A 20,349-nucleotide genomic window follows, 5' to 3' on the forward strand; every position below is an offset into this window, starting at 1 on the left:
AAAAGGCCTGACCCTATCCTACAACATACTGAGCATCTTCTGCAAGATATGAGCACCCTCAACTTCCATTGAGTTCAACAGGAATTGAGCAGACTCAGCACACTAGAGACAGTGCTAATATCTTGCAGTATCAGACCCAAAGTCATTTAGAGTGAATGGTAGTAGTCTCCAATGCCTGACTGCAAAGCTTTCCAGCTTCCCAGACAGGAGCACAAAACTGGTTCATCATTTGCCATACCGCATGCTTGCTGAGTTGGCACTGATACTTACTTGGTTGTTCTACAACAGAGGTGGGCAACCTTTCAGAAGTGCTGTGCTGAGTCTTCATTTATTCACTCTTTTTTAAGGTTTCGCATGCCAGCAATACATTTAACGTTTTTAGAAGGTCTCTTTCTATAAGTCTATAATATATAACTAAACTATTGTTGTATGTCAAGTAAATAAGGTTTTTAAAATGTTTAAGAAACTTCATTTAAAATTAAATTAAAATGCAGAGCCCTCCAGAACAGTGGCCAGGTCCCAGGCAGTGTGAGTGCCACTAAAAATCAGCTCGCGTGCCACCTTCATGCCATAGGTTGCCTACCCCTGTTCTACAACAATAGCTACCATCAAATAGTGCTGTGGTAGCCTTATTGAGGTTATTAGGGCTCACTGATTTCTGCAAATAGCAACCAGAATGAGCCATGGTATGTTCTAACCAAGCTGGCTTTGTGATCTAGAATTTTGGAGCCTTTAAGCTGGGACCTAGCTTTAGTTTTGAAGGATATTCCATCCCATAAAGTTTTTCACTGATAAAACATTATGAGTGCAACAGAATACAGAAATCTGAGAAATTTCAGTCAGTGATCCACACAGAATTAAGTCAGATTTCTGCAATCTTCCCCAATGTTAACCCTCTGCATTCCCACATTTCCTTCACCCAGACCCCCTAAGAGGCAGGAATTAACCAGAGTTATAGATTCACAGAAAAAAAAACCAATAACTTAAAAAACAAAATAAAGTAGTTCAAAGAAGCAGAAGAGCTGATGTCTTTTCAGAGTCAAAGGGCACAATTTTCATTCCAAAGTCCCTTAAAGATTTATCATAGCCGAGGCACTGAAGAGAATTGCTCAGTCCCCCAAGTATCAAATTTCATTCACAGCCATTGCTTTGGAAACTGTATGTTATGACTGGGGTTTTGACATAAACCAGTGGCATCCTTATCAGCTTCGTGTTAAAAGGCAGCTCAATATGCAAAATACTCAGAGTACCTGCCTACCTGTAGTATAACATATCCGCATCTCCAAGTATCATGATAGCCATGTTATTGATTAGTCACCAAGGGCTGGAGAGTTGCTTTACAATGGGCCCCGAGTAAGGAGCAAAGCATAGCTGTATCCCCTAGAAACAGACCAAATTGCAAATTGTGTCTCAGAGGGTAACAATGTTTCCCCTCCTTCCCCTTGCTCTGGGGAAGGAGTAAAATACTTCTCCATTTTTTATGAAACAAAGAATTCTTCTCTGAGCACCCACCCAGATACTCTGATCAGCAAGTAAGCCAGGGCTCCCTCCTCTCCCTCCCCATCTTCTTGCTGCCTACTTGCTCACAGTGGGGAGTTGCCCTGCTCTCTTGTCCAGGGCTTGAGTCACAGTCCGAGCAGAGTTTAGCAGAGAAGTAAGAGGGGGTAACCCTCTTGGAATTAATAGCACTTTTATTGACATTTTTCTGAAAATTGTTTCTAGCCATGCTGCAGAAGAATGAGGTCAGCTAGGGAAGATACACAGTTTAGAAGTTACAGCTAGACAAACAGATGTTAGCAAACTAGCTTTTCCTCAGCTGGAGAGTGAGACCTGTTTCCAAATCTCTAAAAAGAGACTCAGATGGTTGTGAAATGAATCTGGTGTTCTTAATCTCATCTCTAAAAGAGGCTTTTTAAAAAAACATGGAAATTATGCATTTTTAATGGTAGCTGAAATAAAATGAAGAGATAAATCTACTAGGAAGTAATATTGTACATTACATACTGCTTTCATCTTGAAGTTTCCCAGAGCATTTTACAAACTTAACAGAGTGCTGAAAATAGAGATAATAAACAGAGATAATTTAATTAATTACAGCTATATATCAGCTGGTTAACAGCACAGAACAATAGTATCCAATAGTTTTGGAAAGAAAGTGAAGAATGCTTTTTCTAAATTTCCTGTTTGCTTTTTTTTTTTTAAAAGTGTCAATTAGTCATTTCAGTCACATGTGCAGAGACCATTTGAGGTAGACACTGTCACTTGTTATGTGGTTGTACAGCACATGACATAATGAGGCCCTGATCCTAAATCAGGCCTCTGGTTTCTAGTGCAGTATAATTGCTAGATAAATAACAAGAACAATAATAATAATTTTATTAAAAACCTTATGATGAGTTGACCAATGTCAGCCAAAACCTATTAACTCAACCTCACACATAGCCCTAAATAAAAAAACACCCATCTTATCCATTCAGACAAAATCTCAAGCAAACACACAGATTTAGATGTGCCCTTAAAATGCTGTGGCAAAGTACCTGCCTCTCCATTTGTTAGCTCAGTCCCTTTTAGCCTCAGAGATACAGGCTTGGGCAAAGTCAAAGAAAAAAAAACCCCTTCCCAATCTCACAGGGTCTGGCTGACCCCTTCTCAGCCAGCCCCTTGCTCTAGTTTCCTCTCCTTCTGGGGAGGATGCAATCTACCTTGCAAGAAAAGTCTCATAGTTTAGCTGCCTCTACTTGCTGGCAGCTACCCTGCTTCTCTCTTCCACCCACCCCCCTTGCTTCCCTGCCAGGGAGGTTTTAAAAAGGTCTCCAGCAATTGGGGCCAGCTGAACCTAATTAGTTCCCTGCTAACCCCTGTCCCAGCTGAACCTTATTCCTCCAGGGCTAAGCCTTCCGGGACCAATTACTACCCCTCTCCTGGTAGCTAATTGTCCTGAGTTTGCCACAATGCATACATTGCGGTTTGTTAGTGCAAAGTAGGAAGTGAATTCAATAGTTGAGGCATCTCTGTTTAAAGCATTCTGCTCTAATAAGGACTCTGAATAAAACCACAGAGGCAGATCTCAACACTGCAGTAGGATATGGGGAGAAAAGAGAGCTCTTGGGTCCCAAAGTATGCAGGGATTTAAAGGTTATTATCAGCACTTTGAATTGTATTGGGAAGTGACCAGGAAGCCAGTTCAACCTCTGCAGTGTTGATGTAACACAACCCCTCTAATTAGCACTGATAAGTAAACCAACCAAAGCATTTTGCATCAATGTTAGTTTCAGAATGGTCTTCAAGTGTAGCATGGCAGTAATTCTAATCTGCAGGTGGCAAAGGCATGGAGCACTGTGACAACTTCCACCTTAGAGAGAACAGCTACATTCTCTGAGCCAAGCAGGGACGAGAAAAGACACATCTGGCTAATACAGTACCTGGGATTGTGAGAGCATCTGAGTATCCAGAAGTATCCCAAGACCATGAATCTCATCCACAAAATGTGAGCAAACCCTTTTAATCATGGGGGCAAACACCATACTGATTCATTCATTTGGTAGTGACTCATGGGAATTGCCAACATCATTTCCTGCAACACCCTGGGTATTCCTTGGAGATTTCTTCTCAAGTACTGACACAGCCTGTCCCTGCTTAATTTGTTGGAATCTGACAAGATCACATTAGAAAGTTGTCTGAATGAAAAGTAACCACAGGAGGGAAAATAATGAAAACACCTCTTGACCCCACCACAGAATCCTACCCATGCAGATCAGGACTGAGGTGCATTGACAAAGGCAGGGGAGTGAGGGGGAGACTAAGACAGGAACAGAAATTGCACTGAGGTGCCTTGGCAGAGCTGGAGGTGAGCACAGAATCAGAAGAGCTGGGAGTATTGCAATCATGAATAAAAGCATTAGCTTTGGTAGAGATGAACCTTGTTCTAAAACAGTATACCTTTATATTTCACATCTGCCTGTGGGAGCAGTCTGTAACACATCAAACACAAAGAGGCTTCTGTAGCTCTCATTCAAAGTTGCTGACTCACTTTCTAACAAATGTTTCATATCAAATTGCAAATCCCTTGTCTCCTAAACTCAGTGGTTACATCTGGAATCCATTCCAGAACAGCAAAGATCTCCAGTTCTGTCTTTATTCTCCAAAGGCTATACACAGGAGCCCATTCCATGCAGGTTTGTAATTTTTGTCAGAGTTCTCTTTATTCCAAGTGTCTGAACAGAAAGGGTGTCCCAACAGAGTACTGACATTAGTTAGCTTACAGCAAGTTACATGCTCACACAGTAAGTCAGGTTCTTTGACACTGCAATAGTTAAAACAATATGTGAAAAATGCTTAACCCTCAATGTGCTTTGCATTATGTGGACTTATGAGGCTGAGTATTTCTATCATGCATCGTTTGTGTAATTAAATGCTACAGGGTAGAAAGTAAGATGTATGGGGACACTTTCCTGCATGGACATACTACAGCCAACATTTTCAAATTTCAGTATCTAAAGTTAGGTACTAAATGGACATTTAACCATGTAAAGGAATGTCCTGATTTTTAGAGGTGCTAAATATTCACAAATTTTATTGAAGCCCAACCTGCAGATGCTCAGCAGCCCTGAAAATCAGGCCACTTTTATTTAGGCACCAAAATATGGATTTTAGTGCCTAATTTTAAGCACGAAAATTTGAAAATATTGGCACATACAGGGCAGGCGCTTCCATTTAGGAGACCTAGGCGGTCGCCTAGGGCACCAGGATTTGGGGGAGCGGCATTTTGCCATCCTCGGTGGCAATTCAGTGGCGGGGGGTCCTTCTGCACTCCAGGTCTTTGGTGGCAATTCTGCGGCGGGTCCTTCACTCTCTCCGGGACCCGCCACTGAAGTGCCCCAAAGACCAGGGGCGCAGAAGGACCCCTCCGCCGCAGAATTGCTGCCGACCGGTAGCGCTGAAGGACCCCCTGCCTAGGGCGCCAAAAACCCTGGCGCCGCTCCTGGGCACATACTCTTACTGTACTGGAAGGTTTCAGGTGAAATATTCAATGTAAAATCATTCAGATAGTGTCATCTTAAATCTGAAGTCTGGCTCTCTCAGTTCATTCAGAAATAGACAGCCTCCCCTTCAAGGGTATGTGATGAATCGTTATGGTTTGACCACACAAAGGCTGGGTAGGTCAGAGTGACAAACAAGCCTCTTTCTGAATGGAACTCTTTGTCTGCATGAGCTGACGGGCTACTCTTTTTCAGAAATCCATTAACAAAACTATGACAATAACAGAGTTTGCAAAGTGCAGACATGCCAGAGTACGTTTGCCAACAAAGCTCTGCCAAGACAGGACAAATGGAGTAGTTTATACACAGCTTAGTTTGGAATTCCTCATTTGCAGAGGCACAGTACTGAGTGTAAGGGTCAAGTCATGAGGTATAAAATCTTAGGGAAAGGTTAGTGTGAAGTGTGCAAAAACCACAAGTGGCAAGCTCAATACAGCTCCTACCATCTCAGTGGATGGAAGGCTCTGCTGTGACTCCCTAAGTAGAGTCATTTCCACTTCATACCCAGCTGCACAAAAGTGCTGGATGAACAAGACAGTGAACTAGATTTCAGCTGGTGTAAAACGGCGTCGCTCCACTGACCTCAAAGAAAGGTTTATTTGAACACAGGAGGGTGGCGAAACAGGGAGAAGTCAATGTTTGGGGAAATGTAAAGAATTGTTTCAGTGGTTCATACACCAAGAGTAACAAACAGAAATAGTCTCTAGAAAAAGAAACCCACATTTGTTAATATCAGGATTCACACCTAGATCTAGAGCTGAGCTAATACTGCGGGTGGGGGGGGGGGCGAATTCAGTGAATATTTATTCAAATTCAAAAATGAACTTTGATTAGCCAAAGTAACTTTTGATCTTTCAAGTTTTACTAACTGAATACTCAAGAAAAGCAACATCTTAGCTCAATTTGACAAAAGCCAATTAATTTCACACTGTCTATTTGACTGTAAAATAATATATTGGCTAGTTAGAGAAGTAATCCAAACAAGAGCCAGTAATAATATTTTGAGGCTTATGAAAATAACCAACAGAATGTGAATTGTGAAGTATAGATATACACAAATTGTTTACCAGCAATCTGCACTCATTGTGGACAATTTGATCATTTTTCTTTCATAAGAAGAAGCAACACTCAGACTAGGACTCACTGAAATGAACTATATTGTGAAAGCCTCTGTAAGAAACAGCAGTTGGTTCATGCTGTAAAGACTTGATCCAGAACTGAACTTCTCCAAAATTCACAGGTTTTTGGCACTTTTGGTAAGAAAATATTACAAACAATATAGAGAAAAATATTATAAACTATTGGAACAAAGCTGGCCTTGTCATTTAAAATGAAAGACAAATCAAGAATAAGAAGATGGAAAGATGGAAAGGGCTGAGATCTGCAACTGCTGTGCCCTTTTGGGATTGCAGGATCTTGATCACGTGAAATATGCCCTGAGAATTCAGGCTCAATTTTTCAGAAGGAGGAATAAAAACATCTGACTCTCTGTCATGTTGCTCTTCTGAGTTATGTTATAGGAGAATAAATTAAGCTGTTTTGCCACCAGATTGCTTTCATTTTTTCGGCTGCATCTGCTACCTACTGTTCATGAGATCCTGTCCAATAACAATCCAGTGTGTGCACGGAGTCAAATAAAATCAGTAAAGCATATTTCACTCTTAAGCTTCCAAAGGGGTTATTATGAACAGTAAGTGCAAAAAAGATTTAAAATTATGAAAAATCTGTCCAGTATCCCTTTAAAATCTATGATATTTTCCACAAAGGCTTCTGTTGAAACCCAGGATTTTAGTGAAACAGAACTTGATCTTGCTTATTAGAGGATCAGTAGGAGTTAAACTGAGCCTAGTAGCATGTAAGTTTCAGCATGCTTACATTACAGGGGTTTTATGGAACATTCTTCACTGTTAGAAGAGTTTGTTGAAACTTGTTCTTTAAGATACTAAAGACTTGGTGATATATAGATTTGGCAAGCTACTAAAAACGATCAATCAAGCCCATGGCAAGATTAAGCCTCCATGGCTTAATTCCAAGATCAGTTTGAAACATGCTATCAAAATTTGGAAATATACTGCCTTGTCTCTAGAGTAGGAAAGGTGAGAAAACAGATTGTGAGAGGGCAGTATCATAAGCAGATGGTTAAGGTGTGGATCAAAGAGGGGCAGTTGATATAGTTCTTGGTTCCCAGTGCATGTCTTTCTGGTGATACCTTGATACTGAGGACAGTTAATCTGAGACCTCCCATCTCATTTTCCAATGTATTTATCTTTATCCAATTCGGCAACTGTGATAGATAGAAACCTCTTTTATTGATGTTGCTAGCAAACACGTAACATTTGTAGTTCTTCTTTAAATGTTTGATTTAAATGTACATTTGGTGCTTATGAAGTGAAGGGCAGGAAAAATTTCTCCCTGTCAATACACATCAGGTCCTACAGTACAACCTCTGCTTCTAGTACTTGGCTCTGTATACATCACTGCCAATGCCAGTAAGTCCTGACCGGCAGCATTTCCAGCTCCCTAAACCTACAATTCTGACTTGTAGTATGCCCTACTACTCCTCATGCTAACCCCCAGTCGCCAATAAAAAACACTGCTTTCATCTGAAAAACAATCTCCTTGGAAACTGTCATTCAAGTGCCACAAAAGGGATGTAGGGGCAGGGGGAAAAGGGGTTTTAAGAGCAATGCTACTTTGTTTCCATTCTCTCTCTCTCACACACACACATACATACCACTCTAGCAGGATAGAACAAATAATAATTGCATCAGAAATCTCACAAGTTCAGTCTCATCCTGAAATAAAGATGTTTCTTAACAGCATCCAGTTCATGTTGCACAATTACAATAACAGATGATTGATCTGTGTTATGGAATTTCATCAGAGAATTGTTAGGACTGAAAGGGACACATAGTTTACTCCCCTGCTTTTAATGCAGGACTAATATCTTAAGATAATTTCTGATAGGTACTCCTCAGGCTGAGATTTTTAAGATATCAGTTTGATATTGATTGCACCTTCATTTTCAGAAATGTGTTCAGTTTCCAAGTGGATATCACCATTAAAATGTTAACTTCTATCTGACTGAAACTTTTCTGTTTAATGTTCTATCCAGTACGTTTAGCCTTCCCAATAGTTAGCAGCGGGAAACTGTGCCACCTCTTCTTTGCAGCAGCCTTTTAATTACTTTTCACTCATCTCGTATCATCCCCGTTCTTCTGTTTTCTCTTGACTGTTACCTCCCAATAATTATTCAGTTATTTTAATAACTATGAATACTGTCTCCTGGTCATTGATCACTGTTCATTTGAGATTCACACATCAGCAGGATTATGAATTTATGTCTTAAATGTTGAGGTTCCAAACCATTAAGGATGGTTCTGAGCAAAGAATAGAAATAAAAAAGTAGCTGATTCCAAAGTCTTGATGGAAACAAACCATGATTGATTGATTTTTTTAAAAGGGGTGGGAGGACAAGCAGCAGCAATGGATAAGCTGCTAAAGACGCATTTTAAATGATTGTGGAATTTTATATAAAACAAACCTCACTTTTGTGGAAGATTTTTTCTTAAAGTGACTACAGTGCATAAATTGGGTGTGGTCAAACTCACTTGGTTTTTCTTTTCTTGAATGTAAAAAAAAAGTAAAACATAATCCAAGTGTCAGAACAGTAGCCTCCAGAAAAAACCAACATGCATTCATCCTGAATCATACCTTTTGTTTAACTGAAGAAAAAAAGTCCCATTCCTCGGGATGTACAGCCAGCTGCGTTAGTAAGCAAAATTATTATAACCTGGCATCATCCTTAAGGGTGGAGATCTTTTGGGAGAGGGTTGGAGAGTGGGTTTGTCACATAACACCCACCGTGATTGGTATAAATGGAGCACCACTACAGTGCAAAGACTTACTCTCTTCTCCTAGGCCAAGCTGAGTAACTGGCACCAGATCCTTCAGTGCTGCTGCCATGGCTACTTCCTTTATGAAGAGCACCTCTTCTAACTATGGTGGTGGTCTGGGGGGTGGGGGCGGTGGCTCCTCTCGTGTTTCCTCAGTCCGAGTGGGAGGATCCTACAGAGCCCCAAGTATCCATGGAGGATCTGGTGGCAGGGGTGTTTCTGTCTCTTCCACTAGGTACGTCTCCTCTGGAAGTGGATATGGTGGTGGCTTGGGGAGTAGCTGTGGGGTTGGATATGGTTCTGGCTTTGGTGGGGGCTATGGAGGAAGTAGTGGCTTTTATTCTGGCTTTGGAGGAGATGCTGGTGGTTGCTTTGGAGGAGGTGCTGGTGGTGGCTTTGGTGGTGTTTATGACTTTGGTGGGGGCTTCGGTGGTGGTGATGGAGGCCTCCTATCTGGAAACGAAAAGATAACTATGCAGAACCTGAACGATCGTCTGGCATCCTATCTGGACAAGGTGCGAGCTCTGGAGCAAGCAAATACTGATCTAGAAATCAAAATCCGAGACTGGTATAAGAACCAAGGTCCCACTAGTCCAGACCGTGACTACAGTCCTTATTACAAGATAATTGATGAACTCCGAGACAAGGTATGTCATTCATATTTAGAAGGGATTGTTATAGCAATTTGTTGTTATTAGTGAATTGCACATTCCAACTTTTTAAACCAATTAGAAAGAATTACAAAGTCATAATTTCTTTCCAAAAAAGTAAATGTATTGCGGATAAAAACACTCCAGCAGAAAAGAAGGGAACAGCTATTGCTGTTTATTGTATTGAAATAAAAGTCTCACATTGAAAATGGAGGCTTTTTTATGTTAATTGAAAGCTCTAAGATGGTAACAAAATGTGACACAATACATTAAACTTTATCCACTCAACTCCCGGGTCCATGTTTAGAATATGAATAATGTTTAGGGTTTTTTTATTTTTCCATGTATAAGCAATGAATAGTACGGTGTTGGGTAAGGGTGATATAATGAAATATGTTTTTTTGGAATCCCTAAATCGTGTTTTGATTAATGATTTATCACCCAGATTCAATCCTTCTCCCTTCTTTACTGCTTTTTATGTCTCAGTAGCTATTTACTATCTACAACTATCTAACCTCTCCCACACCCCAACCCCCTGACTCAGCCCAGAGCCCCTTCTCATACTTCAAACCCCTCTGCTCCACCTCCAGTCCACAGCCCCTTCCTGCATTCCAAACCCCTCATCCCTGGCCCCACCCCAGAGCCCACACCTTCAGCCGGAGCCCTCATCCTCTCCCGCATCCCAACCCTCTGCCCCAGCCTGGAGCCCCCTCCCACACCCTGAACTCCTCATTTCTGGCCCCACCCCAGAGCCCCCACCCCCAGACGGAGCCTTCACTCCCTCCCAGATCCCAACCCCCAGTTTTGTGAGTATTCATGACCCACCATACAATTTCCATCCCCAGATGTGGCTCTCAGGCCAAAAAGTTCGCCCATCCCTGTACAGTCATTTTTCACCATTATTCACAGGAATCTTTTTTCTGTCTCCCAATTGCCAGATTCTTGCAGCTACTATTGACAATTCCAGAGTCATTTTGGAGATTGACAATGCTAGGCTGGCTGCAGATGATTTCAGACTGAAGTAAGTTAATTTTGCTCTCTGTCTCAAATGAATATTTCTGAAGCTGACTATCTCATCATAGTAGCAGAGAGTATGGATTCCCAACCGCTGCTCACAAGTTTAGGGATGGAATTTTCTCCCTTATCATTTACAAGAGAAAATCCTGGCAAAAGAATAGACATGCTAAAGGAAGAAATGGGAGAAGAAATGTTATCAGCAATGACACCAAGCCAATCAAGATGTTTTCCTGTTTTGTTATACCTCATGTCTTAGCTTTCTGTACTGTTATTAACTTTTGGTACAGTTCATTCTCACTGAAAAAATTATCACTTAAAGATATTAAAATGAGAAAGGGTCTGAATTTGCTTTCAGTTAGAAGTGGCATGATAGGATGGGGGGATAATCTCTTTCTTGTACTCATTCTCTCTCAGAGGATGTAGGCATTAGGAGAGGAAAGCTACATAGGAAAGCCAAAGAGTGACTGTTTACTGACATTCAGGGACGCTGTTGAAATGAACTTGTCTTCAGGGCACTGCTGTCAAGATACCAAGATTCCACCAACTACTTCCTCTTACAATGAAGTAGCTCTGGGATTATATTTTCTCCTGTAGTGGCCTGGGCAAAGCTAACAGCATATACCTTTCTTCATAACTGACAGGTCACTAAAACTGGATTTTCCATTATCTTTTTTATAGATGTTAATAACCCCCTCTAGTTATACAAACCCATAAAGCTCATATTCATCTGTACTTCAGAAATCTATTTCAAGTCCAAATACATTTGTTATTTTCAAGTTTTCCTCTTTAAATATAGTGATTTTCTTACTGCTTACGAGCACCAGCCTGATAACCCAGTAGATGGATATTTTGTTAAGTTCCCACATACAGTTCTGGCATTGCACCTAAATCCTGATCTGTCTGTCAGTCTGTCTTATAGTACTAATCACTGTTGTAATTAGGTGCTGGCATCTTGGGATTGGCAAAAATGCCAATTTATTTGGTGGTATGATGGCGTCAAATGTCAATAAAGGACCAAGATGGCTATCACAAATTTTTGCATAGCATACTTTAAAATTGGAACAAACATTCTAGCTTACTATTTTTGGTCTCTCTTCTGACTTTCTGTTGTCCTGTTCCTCTCTGACACAACAGGCATAAGATTCCCTGTTTTTATAATTACATAGGATACAAAGCCATGCATTTTCAAATGTCTGTTTCTTTTTTTAAAATTGCAGATATGAGAACGAGTTGTTCCTTCGTCAAAGTGTTGAGGCTGATATCAATGGCCTGCGTAGAGTCTTGGATGAGCTGACTCTGTCCAGAGCTGATCTGGAGATGCAGATTGAAAACCTGAAGGAAGAGTTGGCTTTCCTCAAGAAGAACCATGAGGAAGTGAGTGCTTTAAACATGGAATGGGGAGAACCATCCACATTTAGAATTCAGTTTGAGATTAAAAAATACCCCCAGGAATGATAGTTTCACAACTGGATGACTTATAAAATATCTTTAACCTTAAAACAAATCCCCAGGCTAACATCCCTCTGATTCCAAACTGTGTTAAAGATGTGAGTTGTGTACCTGCTTTGACATGCATGAGCATGCGGTCAGAAATTTTTAAATTACTCCATAGACAACATTTGTTACATGAAATATTCCCATTCATTTCAAAACAAAATATGACTTTTCCAGACATTTTATTTAAAAAAAGATCACATACATAGATAAACATCAATCCACAGTAACCAAGATATTTCATTTAAAAATTTCAGCTCCAACCTCATATTCAAACAAAAATTCAGTGTCTGAATAAATTTCTTTATGAAAAGTAACTGCTAAAGAACCCATGAGTTAAGATATTAAAGTTACAATACATGCAACAGAAATTATAAATACTAAAGTTAAATTCTATATAAGGAAAGAAAATAAAAACTTCTAATATAACAGAGGATGTTGCAACCTGTATCAAGGGAGTGAGGTAATATCTTTTATTGGACAAAATTCTGTTGGAGAAAGGCACAAGCTTTCGAGCTTCTCAGAGCTCATCTTCATGTCTGGGGAAGGAAATCACAGTGTCTGAGCTAATTACAAATCGGGACGGATTGTTAAGCGTAAGGGATTTACACATGCTGTAGGAGCCCACTTAGAATGAAATGGGGAATTAAGGGTAGCAGGCAGTGAGGTATGTAATAACCATAACTCAAACCACACGTTTCCCAACTAAGTTATATAGATTGCTGAGGGCAGAAAGTGTACAAGGGAAGAATGTATAATCTCGTTTGTGTCTTTCTGCCTCCGTAGGAAATGAAAGAATACAGCAATCAGCTGGGTGGAAAGGTCAGCGTAGAAATGGATGCTGCTCCTGGGGTTGATCTCACCAGTATCCTGGCTGAGATGAGAGAGCAATATGAAATACTGGCTGATAAGAACCGTCGAGATGCTGAGGCCTGGTTCTATAAACAGGTATGGCTATCCCAATGAACAAAAAAATTGATGCATTAGCAGCTCATCATGGCCCCAATTTTTTTGCAACACTCCGGCATTTGCTGATCAGTTTCTGCATTAGGTAAGAAGTTAAGAGTCCTGATACACCTACCAAGATTTTAAACATTCATCCTCTTTTCACCATTGGACCATTGCTTGGAATCAGATCCAAATCAAGCAGCACCACAATGGTGATTAGAACGGTACTTTCCTTTTGGGAAATAAAGCATCTGGTAATTCAATTTGCATTTGATTTTTTACTGTATTTGTTTTTCTGCCAGACTGAGGAGCTGAACCGTGAAGTAGCCACCAGCACTGAACAGATACATACCAGCAAGAGCGAGATTACAGAACTGAAACGCACATTGCAGGGCCTGGAGATAGAACTCCAATCCCAGCTGAGCATGGTATGTGGCTGTTCTATGCACACAATAAGTCACTATTAGGACATGCCTCCCTTTGATCTCTTGCTCTACTACAGAATGAATCTGCACGATAACCCACTTTAACTTTGCTTTATATTAGAAAGCTGGATTGGAAGCCAGCTTGGCAGAAACAGAAGGAAGATACTGTGCACAGCTAGCACAACTTCAGGCCATGATCACCAGCATTGAGGAGCAACTGGCGGAGCTTCGATGTGACATGGAACGGCAGAACCAAGAGTATAGGATGCTCCTGGACATCAAAACCAGATTAGAGCAGGAGATTGCCACTTACCGCCGTCTGTTGGAAGGCCAGGACTCCCAGTATGTAACTATGTCCAAAAGAAAACCCTAATGGGAATTACATAATCTTGTTAACATGGCATATGTTATAACAGTAATGTAGGGAATCTGCCCTGAAATTAAGTGGACTTGAGCCTCATTACAGCCAGAATTACTGCAGATTTCTGAATTGTACTGACTGGGTACTGGGCCTATTGTGTCCAGGAAAACCCCAAAGGCTGCCAAAATGCAAGTCCATCTTCAAAGGCAAATGAGCTGATAATGAAAACTTTAATTATGCAAGTGGGAATGCACTCATATTAACTAAGATAAGCTATAAGATGAGCAATAGATAAAGGTCCTGCATGTTTCTTCCTGCATGGGAATCATTGCCATTAGTATAGAACCATCTGTTAAAAGTCTCTTCTCACTACTCAAGTAAATGTCACATCCCTGGTTCCTCCACAGAACGATGCAAACATGCACCGTTATTCAGTGTAATTCTAAGCTATTTCCTTATGTTTCCAGTGTGTAGAACACTTCTTAAATAAACTTTTCACTGGTTGGGGACTCTGATCCACAAACAGAACTGGCATTAATGCTAGTCGCAGCATTACTTTTGAGGGGGAAATCAGCTCTTAGTTTTTATTTTTTTAAATAATGAAATTTTAAGAGAAGTAAAAATGTAGAAATGTCAAGAACAAGAATAGGAATCTAAACAGCTACAGCTGTACTGACGGCTGTTCACGTTCTTTACTGTTACTGGACCTTCAGAATGATCCAAAAAGGATAAGCAATAAGATCAATAACAACCAAAACACCGTAACTACTGAATGGTCATTTAAGGGCCACATTTTCAAAAGAGCCTCCATTTTGCATCTGCAGTTTTTCACAGTTGATCTTTTGTACACAAAATGTGGATATTCCAATTTAGAGGCGGTTCAGTGGTCAGACTACATCAGTAGGATTGAATCTGCTGCACAGTGCACAGTTGCAGTGGGACTCATTAGTTTAATCCCATATCTCTTCTCTTCCACAGGCTGTCGGGATGGAGCTCTAAGGATGGTAAGGAGGATTTTGAAATAAAGAGAGGAAATAAAATACATTTAGTAGTGGGGTTGGTAGATGCAACCACCATGCTTATGGCAAAATAGAACTGAACAAGCCCATCTTCCATTGAGTAGAGGGATCTCCATTTCTCCTCCCAAAGATTGATCATACTGTCTCCAGAGCCCCCACAGCTTTTTTAGGACCAAAATTATTTTATCTCTGGTCTAGCAAACTGGTAGGCACCTGATCACTTGTACTCATACCTATGAAACCTAAATAATTATGGAGAGCTGGTTGTCCCTTGATCAGCTTCTGCTGAGTCATACCAACAGTAAGGTACTGCCAATTTTGATATGTAATTTTCATATGGAAATTACGTAAGCTTTACTTAGAACTCATGATCCTCATATTTCAAGACTGTGACAGTCTAATGTTGTGAAAAGAGGCAGGGCTGTGTGTGTGATAAGTGAAGGAAGCTCCTAGTGGGAGACAAACAGGATTCTTCAGTGCTCTGTGAATGTATATTTATTTCCCCAGTTGTAATTACTGTTTCCCTTTCTCTTCATCACAGCATCCTTTAGCAGCAGCAGCAGCAGTAAGGTTCGCATCAGTGTGGAAGATTCAGTAGATGGAAAAGTAATTTCGACCCAGGAAAGGAAATACTGATTCCCTTCACTAACATGTGACCACCTGTATTGTACCAGCTCTAATGACAGGAGGCATCTGAGAAGGGAATCATGAAATACCTGCCAACAGAGTAACAAGGAATCTGTTCAGTATGCACACTAGAAAATGCTAATGGAAATGATAATTATATAGTCACAACAGTGTAATCCAACAGTGCACAACAGCTTGGTGTCTTTCTTATAATTTCCTCTCTGTCTTTTATACTGACTATCTGTTCTTAAATCCTGAGGTGAAGGGCTCGTTTTACTGCATACCAGCAGCTTTACTGTATTGTATGAGTCTGGATAATAAAATTTCTCTCCTGGCTTGAAATAAATGAATGTTGAGTTTTTGTTTAAAAATTTTTTATAATCAGCAACATGGTTTTGTGTGTTAGGTGTGGCACCCATGTCACGTGTCCAGGACAATCCAAACCAAATCACTATCATCATACATCTCCCTGCAATTGTCTCTAGTTCTGAACAGCTTTTGGAGTAACTGAGATATGAATAATTCTATATACTATTAAGTTCCCAACACTACTCCTAATAATACATTGGCAGAAATAAAACAAAATTCGGCTACAGTTAATACATCTGGGGAAAATCATCTAAAATACAGGTAGCAAAGGTGAGAGAGAACCCTGGAAAGCAGTCATGCTTACAGAGACGGACGACAGAGGAGAGCAAGCTAGACATGAGCTTATAATGTGATTTGGAAGGAAAATGTCAGTATGATTTGGGGCTGCATTCATACAGGCACTAGGTCATGGTGCAAGAAGGCAATAGTCCCTTGATATTCAGTGCTTATACCTGTATATGGAGATTGCACCTGGGATACACCTTCAGGCACCAGTTCAGTGGAGGAACGATATCCAGAAATTGGAAGGATTTAGGAAAGAATAAGAAAAAAATGATCAAGGAACTGGACAGACTGATTTAAGAGGAAAGATTTAAAGAACTAAACATTTATGCCATGGCTTACTAGGGACATAATAGGACAAATATAATAACCACCTCCAAACAGCTGAAGCCCTGCTTAGCACCTTTTCATATGGAGTCTTCATTACTTCCTGAAAAGGAGAAACGGACATGCCCTTTTAGATCAGGAAGTTCCTTTTCCCTATAATGTCATTTGGAGCGTTGAAATAGGAAAGCAGGACTCTGAGGTAGTGGAGAAAGGCGGGTGGGGTCTGTGACTATGCAGAGTCTACCTCCAAGAACCTTGGTTACAGGTAAGTAACCTCCATTTCTCCTTTGATTGTCCTCTGCATATTCCCATTTATGGGATAGATTAATAAACAGTACTCTGACCAAGCACAGTGGGACAATGGAGTCCTAATTATACAAGGACTGAAGGACTGTGTAGCAGGGCAGGCTGTTCAGTCAGCAGGCCTAGTAGTGAGAGCCTGCTGCTCCAGTCTCCCTTTTAGTTCAATGTATTCTGAGCTCCCTGAATGGTATTCAGCTGGGTCAGCTTCTTTGTTGATAGTCCCGTAATCCTGCCCATCCTAGGGCTAGGTGTAGGGGAATTTGAGGCTGTTAGGGGGATCCAGGACCTCCTGTTCTGCTGGATCCCAGCCCAGGGCCCTGAAAGTGTGATAGCATGGGATGGCATATGTTAGATCCATCTCCTGCACCTCTTGCCTTGGGCCATGTCCTACCACACCCGATGCAGCAGTAAAGTACTGCAGATCCTCTCCTGGTTGCCAGCCCCATTAGCCTATCTGAAAAAATATTTTCCCATTTGTCTCCTTGTTCAAAACTCCTCCAAAGAGTCAACGGTAAACCCCTCAAAACAATCGATCAACCAGAAGGATTGATGTAAAGTAACAGCATTTCCTCCCACAGGATCTGATCACACTGCAATCAAAATGCTATTAGCCCCTGCCAGCCCACAGCGAGGGACCAGTCCAAACAATCATACAGAAGGGACACCATTAAATCCTGGACACTCAGAAGCATATACAATTTTTCAGGTTAACATATTTCAACAGCACAGTGCATCTCTCTCCTCTTTGCTCTCTCCCCATCCCCCTTCCATCATTTAACTTGTATAGTATTCAGTGTTCTCACCTCTCGTTGGGCTGCCCATGCACTTGCGTACAGATTTGATGTCCCACCACTACAGCACCGTTTATTTACCAGGTATTTTTCAATAAAGCATAAGATAGTAAAGGAATCAAATCTAATTTTGCCCTCTAACCGTGGTATTTTCTTTGCTTGGTAAAAGCAGACTCAATTTAATTGTTTCTGACCCCAGTGGCCTTTATTCTAGCTGCTTTTAGAACACAATGTATCTTTTGAACAACATTTATTTTCTCTAGGAAATCTGAGTGTGCTTCTGCAGTTCTCGGTATTTTCCGCACCATTCATTTCCCATTGCCAAGGCGAGCACCATACTAATTGTATCTGTTTTGGTGCAATTCATTCACGTTCTTCCATTGATCTCATTCTACTTTTAGGTTTAGTTTTGTATTTTTGCAAGACTGGTTTCTTCCAAGTCTTTTTCATAGAATCTCAGAATAGAATCACAGAATATCAGGGTTGGAAGGGACCTCAGGAGGTCATCTAGTCCAACCCCCTGCTCAAAGCAGGACCAGCCTCCAACTAAATCATCCCAGCCAGGGCTTTGTCAAGCCTGCCCTTAAAAACCTCTAAGGAAGGAGATTCCACCACCTCCCTAGGGAACCCATTCCAGTGCTTCACCACCCTCCTAGTGAAATAGTGTTTCCTGATATCCAACCTAAACTTCCACCACTGCAACTTTTTCTTTGCATCCACCTGGCTGACATACCCCTATATTTATTTGTCAGTTCTTTTTCATGGTTCTTTGAGAATATATTATGGCTCTCACTTTCTCTCATAGGGCATATCAATGACATTTCATTTTTGCTTCTCAGCTATCTTTGCCCTCTCAATATTCCAGGACTTCTGCACAGCTTTCTCCACCTTAGTCAACAGCAATGAGAAATCTGTCTCCATCTTCTTCTGGAGAGTAAGACTGCAGTAGTGAAGTAGTATTAATTGTTAAATGGGTTTGATCAACTAGCGTGTACCCAGCTTCTTGTCATTCCCTATCTGTTTTACCATGACCCAGTCGCATAAGCTCAGTTTTCAACTGACTACGCTGCCTCACTACTCTGGTGATGGTTCCCTTCATGTCATTGTTGGCTCAAACGTCATATAGTTGAACTAGGGTAATCCTTAAAATGCAAAGTCTTCATTTGTGTATGAGTCTCAGGCTACGTCTACACTGCACGATTATTTCGAAGTAGTTTAAACCGATATTACAAAACCGATGTTATAAAATCGGTTTTGCGCGTCCACAGTGCGATCACAAAATCGATTGCTTGCGTCCCTGGTTCAACACATCTTACCCCAATTGAGTGTACTCTAAGTCCTCAGCTAACTTAGTCATTCCTATCTCATGTTACCATACCCAGTCGCGATAAGCTCAGTTTTAACTGACTACCTGACCTCACTACTCTGGGATGGTTCGCTTACATGTCAAGTTGTTGCCTCAAACCGTCATTATAGTTAACTAAGGGGTAATCCTTATAGATGCAAAGGTCTTCAGTTGTGTCCTGAAGTTTCCTTCAGGCTAACGTCTACACCTGCCCTTATAGGAGAAACTAAAATGTAACATATTATTTTTGAAGCAAAGCGTATAAGTATAGTTTAAAATTCCATTAATACGTTTCGGTGAAAGACTGAAGTGCCAATAAAACGCGATAAGGGGAAGTATCACTTACAGAAAAAAAAAAAAAATTGCCACACCGAGGTTTTGTTTAATACCAATTCCTGAGGGTAGATCCCGGCATTTTTTTTGGCGGCGTCCATAGTTGCGCATCCCACGTTAAACCTAAAGATCAGCAATTCTTGCTATGTCACAGTGCTACATATCAGGTTCAAGGTTTTACGGAACCATCGATTTAAGGACGTGCCTCATGCACTTGTGGGTAAGACGTTTTCTAATTCCTGCAGGGATGCACCTCATAAGTTTCCAACGTTGTCCGATAGTTGAGAAGCACATGGAGGTCACTAGATTGTGGTGCCCACCAAAAACATGTCCTCCACCCGAGGGATCTATGTCCTTCATACACCAGGATGCCGTGCTACGGCTACAGCCGTACGCCCTTTACCCTTTGTGAAGGCCATGCAGACCACGCCTTCCTTGGTTGATAGTCGGGAGCGCTTTTCGGCGAGTAGACATTTGCGAGCAAAGGACGGCCATAATCCCCGTGTGTCCAGCACAGGCAATTATATTCTCTCCTTTTCCTTTTTTCACGTGGGTGGGTGGAATGTGGGGAATAATTAAACTGAGGAGCTGTCACTGAACCACACCCAGACATCGTGTTTGAAAACTACAAACATGGAAGCGTTCGTAGCCAAGAATGCAAATAATATTCAGAAGACTGCTTGACAGGACTCGTGCCATATTAGCTGGATGTCGCTCAGCCATTACGTGCCAGGCCCTCCCTCAACCTTAAATCAGTAAAGAGATTCAGGATATAACCCTCATAATTGAGTCTCTGTGCTTCCCCGAGGACGCGTTGTCTACGGCTGGTACGTAGCAGCGCTGTGTATCCTGGAGGTTTTTGTCACGCTTTGGCATTTCGTGTTCTGTAAACGGAGCTCTGGATACCAACAGATTTGCTCCCCATACAGCGATCAGACCTAGTATCTCCGGTCACGGCCATGCGGAGCTCCTTTTTCGATATGTCAGATGCATCGCCCAGCCAGCGCGGCCTGATCAGTGATCACTCAGGCGCCACTGGGCAAGCAAAGGAACCTATGTATTCGGATAAAGTGTCGTCTCCGCGCCGGAAGCTTTTTTTCCTCCGTTTAACGGAACCAGGTGG

The 20,349-nt window shown here is 41.3% G+C and overlaps 1 protein-coding gene across 1 annotated transcript; it reads left to right on the top strand.

Annotated features, from left to right (window-relative positions):
* The first annotated feature begins 9,003 nt into the window (after positions 1-9,003).
* On the top strand, positions 9,004-15,758 carry LOC116829888 (keratin, type I cytoskeletal 19-like). The gene is made up of 8 exons (XM_032788964.2): positions 9,004-9,582; positions 10,524-10,606; positions 11,820-11,976; positions 12,883-13,044; positions 13,347-13,472; positions 13,591-13,811; positions 14,809-14,834; positions 15,391-15,758. The coding sequence occupies exons 1-8, from the start codon at positions 9,004-9,006 to the stop codon at positions 15,483-15,485; spliced, it is 1,449 nt and encodes a 482-aa protein (XP_032644855.1). The 3' UTR covers positions 15,486-15,758.
* The last annotated feature ends 4,591 nt before the right edge of the window (positions 15,759-20,349 follow it).

Source organism: Chelonoidis abingdonii, chromosome 21 (assembly GCF_003597395.2).
Source record: "Chelonoidis abingdonii isolate Lonesome George chromosome 21, CheloAbing_2.0, whole genome shotgun sequence".
Taxonomy (NCBI): domain Eukaryota; kingdom Metazoa; phylum Chordata; order Testudines; family Testudinidae; genus Chelonoidis; species Chelonoidis abingdonii.